At 39.8% G+C, this 11984-nt stretch overlaps 1 protein-coding gene across 4 annotated transcripts in view; it reads left to right on the top strand.

Annotated features, from left to right (window-relative positions):
• The window catches only part of zeb1b (zinc finger E-box binding homeobox 1b), a 57938-nt gene that overhangs the window by 32555 nt on the left and 13399 nt on the right, over positions 1–11984 (top strand). For all 4 annotated transcript variants that reach the window (XM_082151220.1, XM_082151219.1, XM_082151217.1 and 1 more), the window contains exon 2: positions 9386–9553. Coding sequence is in view for 2 of the 4 variants with exons in the window: in XM_082151217.1 (XP_082007343.1) it covers positions 9386–9553 (168 nt within the window). In the remaining 2 variants the exon portion in view is untranslated. The remainder of the gene's footprint in view (positions 1–9385; positions 9554–11984) is intronic.

The raw sequence follows: 11984 nt of genomic DNA, 5'->3' as shown, positions 1-11984 counted from the left end.
CACACACACACACACACACACACACACACACACACACACACACACACACACACACACACAGTCTGACTCAGACACGATTAGTCATTTTAAGAGCATCTGAATATATTCTCTCTCTCTCTCTCTCTCTCTCTCTCTCTCTCTCTCTCTCTCTCTCTGTCTCTCTCTCTGTGTTGGTTTGGATGTGTGCATAAATAAGTGTATCTATATGTTCTGTTCAGTTTGGTTGGGTTAGTCAGTCAGGCAGACTGTTCAGTGTTTCGTCTAGACACCACTGCCTCATTCACTTGTTTTTTTATTGATTATTTCATAGATTAAAACTTTTTGACAGTGTTTGTGTCCAAGAGAGTGAGCAGACACAATTACATCTCTGGAAAAAACACCAAACAGGGAAACTTGTACACAGAGGAACATTTTATAGCTCAGGAGGTTTATGTATTCGCAGTTATGTTTCATTGAAATATCAACTTAGTTTCTGAGTTTTCTCCCCCTAAAATTCTAATTCTTAAGATAAATAAATTTTTTTAAGTATTGTGACTGAGAATTGGATGAGAAATGTTTAGATTGAAATCTATAGGCCTATAACATTTGGTTGAAAATGTTGGCAAATCAAAGCACAGTAAGAGAAAGGCATGAAAGTCAAATTCTCAGGAGAAGAATAAGTTTCCATTAGCTTTCTATTGAATCTCACCGCTAAACAGTAAAGACACTTAAAGCTTATCATTTGTGACTTATCTTTAGTAGTGTCTTTAACCATATTTAAACCATTTAAATCACATTTTACCATTTAAATCCATTTCACAGAATTCTTCACACTTTCCCCCCAAAACAAATGCAGAAAATGCCTGTGGATTGATGACTGAAAGAATAAATATATATTTAACGTATATATCTCATCTGTTGCACATGAGTGGGTGAGAGAGAAATCCCCATTTCCTGTTGACACAGGTGTGTGGTAATGTCTCTGTGTTCTCATACAACAGTTTGGTGCTTTCTTGTGTTAATTTTGGTAGGGTTACCTTGGCGATGGGACTTTCCCACCCTAAACAAAGTGTTATGTTAGCGTCTAAATCCAGCACGCTGACCATGGGCGGCACTGAACCTCTGTCTGATCTGCTTATGAAGACGAGTGTGAGGATAGAGGGAGGCGGATCTGATGGAGGGACGAGTGGGAGGAGAGAGAGAGAGAGAAGGTTGTGAAAATATACGAAGGAAGGTTTAGGTTAGTGAACCATATCTGCAGGTACAAGACTGACTGACTACCCAGCAGGCACAACAGATGTTTCCTCTTTATATCTACAGACCGGTGAAGCACAAACACACACACGAACAGACACAAAGTCTAGCACTGCACAGACACAGACACAGAGCAGGCTCTGATAATGCACAAGTGCCACAACATACCGCCCATGCTTTCACTAACAGGTAATGCACTGCCATGAAACTCACACTTACCGGTATAACTTTCTCTCGGACACTAAGTTTAGAGTTTAAATTAGTCCACCACATGTATTATGCCTGTGAATGGAGTCGGGTCTTACCTCAAACGTAAACATGCTAAAGTAAGAGCTGACGAACTGAAGCTGTGTGGTCTGTTATCATAGTGCAGGTATGACCACGCTCTCTGACCTTATTTAGAAGAACCCAGTTGCGCTGAGCAAGATTAGCTCAAAATACACTCACATACTCTCATGTGAAGGCCAGACACACCTCATGAATTCTCAAAGTCGCCCTTGCTCAAGCACACACACACTATCATGCATGTATTCCTCGCTATGCATTCCTTCTCTCAGCACATCAATGTTAACACTTTTATCACTCATGTGAACCTGCAGTCAAGCGAAGTGTACATTAGCAATGTGTTTGTGTTTGACATACTCTTCTTCGATGAATATAGACAGCCTGCTGAGGCTAATTAGCTTTTTAGCATTGGCTGGATAATGATGCACTTGTGAAGTGACGCTCTTAGCAGGACAAGTGGCGCCACCACCATTCATGACATGTGTGTACTGACTCCCAGAGGGCAGGAAGTGGGAAGGAAAGAATGAGAAAGCAAGGAGAATGAGATGTAGGAGTGTGAATATTATGTATTTTCAGTTAAGTTGCAATGCATCTGTAGCCTAGGTTTGTGCCTTGGTGCTCTTGCAGGAAACAGGTTTAAATATATACCACTTTGACTTGATCTTCTTTCCATAGGCACCCTATTGGTCACTGCTTGTAGTCAGTATTGGAGATTTAATTTTAGACTTTTGTTTCAACCTGTTTTTGGTTTTTGATGACTTTTTCTGTCTTGAAGTTCTAACTTGAAGGATGGTTTAAGTACACATAAGAGCACATATACCACATAAACATAAGATAGACATAAATAGTCTTGTAACTTAGTGTATTTATTATATATTATTGATTTATTATATATTTATAATATATAAAAAAAATCAATAAAATATTATTATAATATTAAAATATTTTCTAAATATCAATTTTTATATTTTAGAGTGCAACTATAATTTGCAACAGTAATATATTTCTGACAAATATTTGACTGACCAAAAAATAAGTATTTTAGTCTGTAACTCCTTGAACTCTACTTTCCACTTTTTTGTTTTTCGTTTCAGAAAGCAAACAATTTTTCATATTTTTCCATACTAAATTAAGAAGTTGATCCTTCACATTACTGATTTTAATTTATTTATAGCCAAAATATTAGTAATTTTTCTTACATTTTTATTTTGAGATATTTTAGAAATGTATCAGGCTGTGACATGAAATTAATTATCAGTTTATTGATCTCAGCCAGAATTTTTATATCGGTGCATCCATATTTTTCCCATCTCTCTTCCTCTCTGACATCAGGAACGGAGACGCACATCACATGAATTCTAAATGCTTTACAAATGGGGCCATGCTGTGTTCCATCTGCTTCTGTTGCCTCGATGACATCTCCTAGGGAACAGGTCGCCCCCTACAGCCCAGAGCAGAGTGTGCAGCCCAAAGCCCAGCCTCTGAAAACAGAGAACAGAAACATAATGATACAGGCCGCATGTGGAATCCGAGTCTTTCTCTGGAGTGGGTTTGCACACTCCCCAGACGCACAGAGATGTGTGCGGTGACAGGCTTTTGTTTGATGTAATGGCTCTGTCTTGTTGTGGTTAAAGTGTGTGCGAGAGAAAAGAATGCTGGGTGGGGATGTGGTTTGAAGCCTGTGAAACACTGTGTGTGTTTGCCAGTGAAAAAAAAAAAAGAGTTTGTGTGTAATAAAGGATTGTCATTCAGTCAGAACATGCATGGTCCAGAAGGGTTTACTGCACTTTTCTAGTTCTGCTTTGTTATTTTTCAGTTTTCAAAAAGAAAAACAGAAAAGTGTGTGTTTGCGTGTATTGAAGCTTTGGTTTGTATATAGGTCAGTTGTAGCGCAGGGTTTGTCTTCATTCCTCCAACGCTGCTGTATGGACACATTCTTCACACTATGACAAATCCAGATATGCGTTGTACAGTTATTAGAGCTGCTTTACAAATGTTACAGTTAATGACAGGAACATCCATCAGGATCCATTCACTCAGCAAGTTTGATTTCCCATCATCCTCTTCACAGGTACTCGTATTACAAAATGGCTTGTACTGGGCTAACTAGATTTTCGCAATGGGGTTCTTAAAGAGTTCTGAGTGGTTGCTAAGGTGTTGCTATGCGCAGTCGCAGTGAGGTTTCTAAAGTTTTTCAGTGTGGATTCTTGGGTGCTCTAGGTGTTTGCTATGGGGTTGCTATGCATTTACTAGTGTGTTTTGGTGGGTGCTAAGATGTTACTATGCAGTTAAGACGCCTATGTAGTTGATAGAGTCTACTCAGTGGGTGCTCAGGGCAGGCATTGCTAGGTGGTTGTGATCCCGATCTGAACTCTGATTTGTGATGCTGTCTGCATCATAATGAAACCGTGTTCATTCGTTGGCCAGAGGAGAACTGATGATCTTTACAATGGAACTGAATCAACACTGAACTGATCCTGGAACAACATTTCAATCAACCAATCAGATTTGAGGGACAAGTCAAAAGTTTATGTCAAGTTTAGGCTAACAACCAGGGTTAGGTGCTTCTACATCGGTGTTATTCACCTATTAGGGGTAGGGAAAGGGTTAGGACAAAATTTTCAGATAGCAATGTTGTTCCAGGGTCAACAAAATATGTTGATCCTGGGACTTGTCTTACTTTGCAAAATCACGGTGACTGTTCTTGGTGGGTGCTAAGGCGTTCCTAAGGTGCTATGGGGTTGCTAGGATGTTCTAGGTGGTTCCTAAGGCATTGCTATGCAGTTGCTAGGGTGTACTTGGTTGGGGCTCACTGCTCAGGCATTGCAAATGTGTTCTCTGTGGTAGCATGAGGTTGCTAGAGTGTTCTTAGTTGGGTGCTAAAGTGTTGCAACGGTGTTCTGGGTGGGTTCTAGTGGGTGGCTTTTTGCCCCAAATTTTAAACCCATGTGACTAACCGGCTGTTTCCGCTTATGGTGTTTTATTTACTGTTGGTTACTAGGTTACCAATACCACAGTCATCCGCTCGAACAACTTGATGGAAATTCACCTAATTTGCTTTTTTTTTTCAAACTTTGAAAATATTCACTTCATGTTTGGGTGGAAACCCAGCTATTGTCTGTCAAATCAAACAAGGTAACAGCACACCTATCCTCATCAAAACGATGATTTGAGGAATCATTCAAGTTCTAGTCTAGTTGCGCACCAAAGTTTAATACTTATAGGTTTGTTTAAATCGCTAAAGCTATGTGAGCAACAGTAACATGCACCACTAATTAGTCTTTGCAGTTAAAAAAGCAACAGTGCAGTATGTTCTTGTTGTAATGAAGGTAAAAAAAAAAAAAAAAAAGCCGACACAGCGATCTGTCGTTATGGTCCAGCCACTGAGGGAGAGTGTTATGATTGGACATTCCACACATAGCTTCTCTCACCAGGGTTGGAGGAGCGAACTAGAAGCTCTCTCACTCCTGGACGAACAAACGAGTGAAAAAAACCCAGCTATCCATTCTTACTGTAGCCTCCTTCTAAAACAAACAGCCATTCTCTCGCCGCAAAGATAGCTTTGGAAAAAAGACACGTTCATAAGCCCTAAAGGCAACTGTGTTTGCAATGGAAACTCAATTATAGGCCATTAAGGTTTTTTTTGTTTTTTGTAGAGATCATCCAGCTCGTGTTGTCATATGTTGGTTCGGGCAGACTTACAGGTATACAACAAGTTACTTTCCATACAAAGCTCAGGACTTTGGGAGGTAAACGTGGCTGTCGCTGTGAAGAGGAAAGCATGCTGTAATTTACTGCTCTTGTGCCCCCCTCAAGATCCCTTCATTGGTGATAAATCCCATGAACAGAATCCTGACCGAGGTATCAGTGTGCCCCAGTGATTATTTTCTTACACCACAGGCCACAATGATTAATATGCTCTGCAGAGAGTGTTCCAGGAGAGAGACACTCCTGAAAGATTTAACGCACTGTTTGTTCTCTTAGCACATTTGATTCTTACTGGCTAATTCTATGTATCTTCTCAGAGTAGCAAACTAGGCAAAGGTCAGATAATTTATGTTTTCATTCATGTACCTTATCGTTGTTAGATTTTAGAGATCGGTATCGGTTGTTATAGTATAAATACCATCCAAAAATGTGAGGTTGGTAAGATTTATACACACACATATATATATATTATCCCGTTTTTACATTTAGATTACCTTTGCACTCATCTTAAGCTACCTTAAAGTTAATCTTTAAAACCATTTCAATTTAGTAACACTGTAAAATGTAATAATTTGCAAATATAAAAAATGTATATCCATTTTCATACTGTACATTATAACATTGTGGTGGCTAAATTCACTTGTGTCATTTAAAATGACAGATTTTAGTTTTTAGATATTAATATTAATATCTGTGTATTGCTAGATTTGTTAATTTTGAACCAGCAACATGTCTTACTTGTCTAAATCACGCCATGCTTGTGCTTGAATAACCTCTACATAGAGATTGAGAGGGCAAGTAGCAGATGAGAATGTTGTTAGTGGCAAAGACTCATGGGAAACCTGCAGCTCACCTTCCTAAATGACAAATCAATAACTCTTGTCTGCCTCAAAGTCTCATCTGTCTTTTATCTGAGCTGAAGTTTAGAAAGAAGAAAGTTCAATTCATTATTTAAAGTCTCTATTTTTGATGTACTGTACTGCTAACAAGCAATTGACCTCTACTCAGGTGATTTGGGTTGTGTATGTGTACTCATTTAGGGAGCTCTTTAATAGGCATTTATCTGTGTGCTTGGACAGATATCACTGCAGTGCCCTATTAAGTGGTCTCGAACATGTTTGCTTCGGAGAATCACCTGGAGTTCTGGGAATACAGGCTTTATCATGCAGGTAGCCTACAGAGTAGCAGATTGGAGTCCAGTTTTTTGCCCAGTCAACATATCACCTCACTAGGTTGATTGTAAAATCCATAGTTGAGGCCTAGCTGGAAAACTGATTGACCTGTAGGAATGTAGACTCATTAGGCTAATGGTTTCATAGGCTGACTTGACATATTCATAGTGCTGTGCATGCCGGCAACACATGCAAAGACCATTGAATGCTTCGGTGGAATGTCAGTGTTTGTATTTGGACAAGTGTATGTGATATTTTGAGAAATACTATAGGAAGTACATTTAGCAAGCATTTATATAACTGAGTAATAGTAGAGCCTTGGCCTGGTGGTTAGCGCACATGCTAAAAATACAATGAGCTGTAGTTCAGTATCCCTTTCCATCATCATTTCCTGTTTTTTCCCTATTACAGGGTTTTGAAAAATATGTATATCACCTTGTGAGGAACCTTCTTCCTAAAATAATATGGCAGTTGTATATTTTAATGTGTACAATCCATATACACTACAAGTTTTGAAATAAGTCTCTTGTGCTCACCAAGGCTGCATTTATTTGATCAAAAATACAGGGGACACTGACCTCTTAACCTCTCTACTTAAGGTACAGATGTTGAATGTTTTATATGCTGTCTTTTATGTGTTTTTTTTATTTAGGACAGTTTGTTCTTCCCGTGCCTTCACACCGTTTTAGTTTACAGCTCCAGCATAATGTGAGCTATTCCTTTCTCGGTAAACCGTTTGTTTAGTCACTTTTCCTGTGTGTACCTCCTGAAGGCTGTAATGAAATCTCTCATGTGGAACGGCGGAACAAGGCTCGTGGCTGTTTGTCACGGATCATTCACAGTGAGCTCACACACTCTCTGCTGTCCCTTTACTTCTGTCTTCTGCTGACTAGCCACACCGTTTGCTTCCCTTGGCTGAACAGCCTGATGGGATTGGTAGCATCTCCTTCACAGTACACCGAATTGACTGTTGTGGTGATCCGTGCATCACTCGGATAGGTTTGACAGAACTTGTGGCTAGTGAGCGATGGGACTATCTTTATGATTGTGATTTTTTTTTCTTTTCATTTCGCTATAGACAGCAGTTTTCAATCACGGCACATGTCGAGACTCTACTTTCAGGTACATACATAGACATGCCACAGGTCTTTGCTGTGATCCATGACCTTAAAACCAAAGATGGAGTGTGAGATAGAGAGAAAGAAAGAGGTTAAGAGGTTTGTACATGCCCAGAACAGGTGGAGAATGAAAGTACAGGCCAGAGAAATAAAAGAAGATTGAGAGTGTGAGAGGAAGAGAGAGAGAGAGAGAGTTGGTTAAAGAGTGCAACAAAAAGCACAAAATCAGCTGAATGTAAATGTGCCAGATAAGCCCGGTAGAAGAGATATTGTGTGTGTGTGTGTGTGTGTGTGTGTGTGTGTGTGTGTGTGTGTGTGTGTGTGTGTGTGTGTGTGTGTGTGTGTGTGTGTGTGTGTGTGAGAGAGAGAGAGAGAATCTACGGCCAGCCCCTCTGCTGACTTTGCTCCTCTCAAAGGAAAATTGATTTGGCCAGAGAGAGGTACTTAGATGAGTGGAAAAGAAGAATGACAGAGAGCGAGAACGGTGAGAGAAATGGAGAGAGAGAGAAGGAGGAGGATGGAGAGGAAGGCTCTTCTACACACCTATTTCTCTCCCTGCAAAAAGTACACACCTGCTGTGCATGGTCAACAATGATTCACATACAGTATATTACCTTGATAATTACTTCCCGTCTTTTGTGTCATGTACATTTAATGCGTAAATATCTGTATTGGAAAATGTGCTTTTTTTTACCAATCAAATAGATAGATCACCCAAAAACTCGTGCATAATTGACTTACCTTCATGTTACTCCAAAGACTTACTTTCTTCTTTGAAATATAAAAGAAGAAATCTTGAAGAATGCTTCAAATGTTTGGACCCCATTGACCATGGACACACATTTTTTTGGGTTTCAAAATATCTTCTTTTGTTCCTCAAAAGAAAGACTGACATAAGGGTTAGTAAATGATGACAATTTTCTGAATAACAGTAATACAGATTCCTCAGGTGGCCACAAACTCTTCAACCGAAACACATAGAAGTGCTGGATGTTTCCTGTCACTGTGTTTGAAACTGTCTTTCTTTTAGCTGAATTTATAAATCTGAGCATCTAACCTCCTCTTGATTTATGCATGCTCCATTAGAGGCCTTGTCCTGCCAGCACTTACCTTTAACGAATGAGAACTTGTTGGGCGAGCTTACCACTCCGTCATCCGCTGTTTTAATAGAATGTCAAATCACACTTAGCCTAGCATGCAAACACATACATTACTAATTAAGGTCGTCTGGCCTGTTACAGAAAATCAATGGTGTTTTAGCTCGATCTCTCTTTCTTTTTTCTGTGCTGCTGAAATGGAGGTCAACCAGTCCCTCCTCTCTGTCAAAAAAGTAAACAGGCATTTACAAAAGGCCTTTTTTCCAATTGCACAACAATAAAAAAACACGTTTCTTGTGTTGTATGGTAAATGATCTCACTATTATAGCACCTTGATCGTCATTTCATGTTTGAGATGATATGATTACAGTGTCTGGCCATGTCCACACTGAACCGTTTGGCCACAAATGGTTTTAACACAAGCCATTCTGATTTATTGATTCAATCTCGAGTGATTCTTTGTCTTGTTTCATTGGCTCACTGAAAGACACAGGAACTGCTCCACTACTATTTGGTATTTAATTGAATTATTCCCTTAAGTACACTTCATCTCTCTACATCTCTTCAGTCATCTCTCCCGCTTCAACAATGGGCTTCATCTGAGCTGCTGTGTCTCTCTTTAATATTGTCTGGCTCTATCTTGTAGTCGTTTATACCAACAGCGTCTTTCCAAATCTTGAGGGTTTCATCAACCGTTTTGTGGTTTGCAAGCATTTGCAGGCTCCATGTGTTAGCATTCTCTTTAAGTGTTGTGTTTTCTCTGTCTCTGCAGTGAGTAACTACAGTCATGTGCTGGAGGGCCAGTCAGACTCAGATGATGAAGATAAGCTTCACATTGTGGAGGAGGAAGGGAGTCTCCTGGACGGGGCTGACTGTGACAGCGTGGCCCCCGACGATGACCCCAATGGGGCCGCCGACCCGGACGGCAGATGGGATGATGGTAAGCCCCGCCTCATTGAGACATATCGTTATCAAGAACTCTCTGTATATTGAGTCTCATTTTGGGTTCATCTGATCCTGATCAGCCAAGTTTCTCAAGGAGTGTTAACATAGGACATGTTCAAAAACAGCTAGATGTAACAGAATGCAGGTGTTTCAAGATGCATATTTTAAAAGTTAGACTATTTTTAAATTGACATGCTGTTTCAAAATGGCAAAGCTTGTGACAGGATGCTCCAAAAACAGTGCTAGACATGCTAGACGTGACGCAACAGCCAAAGACGTCTGTCTGAATGTGTATGGCTGTAGCTGCGGTGCTTTTCCGTGAGGGTTTGCTATTTAAACTGTTTAAAACTTACTGTCATCACACTAATTAAAGCATATATAAAAAAGATGATAAATACTGAGAAAATCTAACGGGGTAATAAAATCAAAGACTATAGATACGCAAAGACGATTACTTATCTATATGGTGAAATACGTCCTACCTTCTAAATAAAAGAGCTACACTATTTGAACATAAGAAGCAACATTTATGAGACAATTGATGTCAGATTTTGTTGCTGATTTAAATATATGTTATTTAAATGTGAGTTCGGCAATCAGTTTTTGAGATTTCAGGATTCCCCCATTCACATAGATAGGACTTGGCATTGCAAATATGGCCTCTGAGTGAACAGACTTTCCTTGAAAGGGACTTTGGTCAAATATTCATCTTATTATCACCTAAGACTAAAAAAAATTATTGAATTCGTTGGTCAAAGAATGTGGGAAACCTATCGATAAATTAGTTGACTTTACAAATTGACTAGTGAGTTGTTTCGCAAATAGTTAACCGTCATCAGCATCATCACACTTCCAGGTTTTATGGTTTATTAAAGAGACATGAACTCTAATCTCTATTAAGGTGCGGTCACATTTACCGTTGTTCAGCTAATTTTCGGAGGCAAAATCCAGTCATTTCAGTAGTAATCCATGCATCTGGAATTTCATGTGAAGGCAAAAGATTTTCCTACACAGATTTGGCAACGGATTTACACAAACGTTATTTTAAGGGTACGTGAACTGTAATCTCCTTTAGAGACAAAATTCAACACTATTCTTTTGCTGCCTTTCAAGCACAGATATTTTCTTCAGAAAATGTAGACCTAGTTTTTATTGTGATGCTGAAATCTTGGCTCTATCTGGATAAGGATCCATCTTGATAGAAGGTGACTGGGATACAATAGAGCTCTTTTCTCTTTTTACGAAAGGCATTTCTCCTGTACTTGGGTTAATATGTATTGCCTGCAGTGTGGGGATTGTTTATGCTGGAAAAGGTGAACACAAAGTCTGTTGTGTGTGAGCTACCAGCATGCTATTGTGCATTAAGTTTAGTGTTGCGGGACGCAGGCATCATGGCAGGTAATATACCGCCGCTATAACCACAGCGACTGCTTGCACAGCAGCCTCGCGTTCAGTTTTTTCATTCAGTACATTTTCTCTCCACTCTGTATTTGTAGGATTGCTCCAGAAATTCATAGTTCTCTGTCATTTTAATTTCTGCCAGTATCCATTCATTCATTCATTCCTCTCTCCCGGCTACTCTGTCAGTTCTCTGCAGGATGAAGCTTCAGTGAAGGAGAAAGTCATTGTTTTTGGCAGAGCTCTCCAAACATTAAACACTTCACAGAAACCTGAGTTAAGAGAAAGGGACTACACTCTCGCTCTCTCTCTCTCTCTCTCTCTCTCTCTCTTGAATGTTTCTTTTTACCTCCATACCACCTTCATCTCTTTGTAGTCTTTCTTTGTCCGTCTGTTGCTTCTTTGTTGTATGTAGAGTGTTCTTTCAATAAAGTGTTGTTGTAAGTCTCTAATGTTTTCCCAGAATTCTTTGCGTGTTCTTCCTTTTAACATGTTACAGCACAGGATCCAAGCACCTGTTGCACCTTTTCTCCTTCATTTCATAGCTTTACCTCTCCATTGCCAATAGCTCAGCTGCAGAAAGAGGCCCAGATATACGAGCCATTAGGAAGCGTGTCACATAGAGAAATTGGTCTGCCGAGATGTAATGTGCATTGTTCTCTTTTCTCAGATGTCGTGTTTGAGTTATATACACTTCTCTGCCTAAGCTTCCCATCATTCATAGAGCTCCGGGCTATAAAACAGCCACTAGCCATAATGGTTCAGGACTATCAGTCCAACTCTCACTCTCCATTCCAGGCTATCCCACACCTTTCATTATTTTCTTTTTTCTTCCTTTTTATCTTGGCAGCCATCTCTATTTTAGAGTACCACCTAGTTTAGAGACAGTACGGCAGTCTCTCTGTCTGTGTTTGTTTTAAGGCTGCAATTCTTGTGCGCCCCTCTACCCCAACCTCCGCTTTTACTTTCCCTCCGTCCGTGCTATACTTCTCTGCACTTCATTCTTCACGATCAGATGACTGGCCGCT

The sequence above is a fragment of the Leuciscus leuciscus genome (genome assembly GCF_965113295.1).
Source record: "Leuciscus leuciscus genome assembly, chromosome: 21".
Lineage (NCBI taxonomy): Eukaryota > Metazoa > Chordata > Actinopteri > Cypriniformes > Leuciscidae > Leuciscus > Leuciscus leuciscus.
Note: the sequence above shows the minus strand (reverse complement) of the source record. Positions and strands in the feature narration are given on the sequence as shown.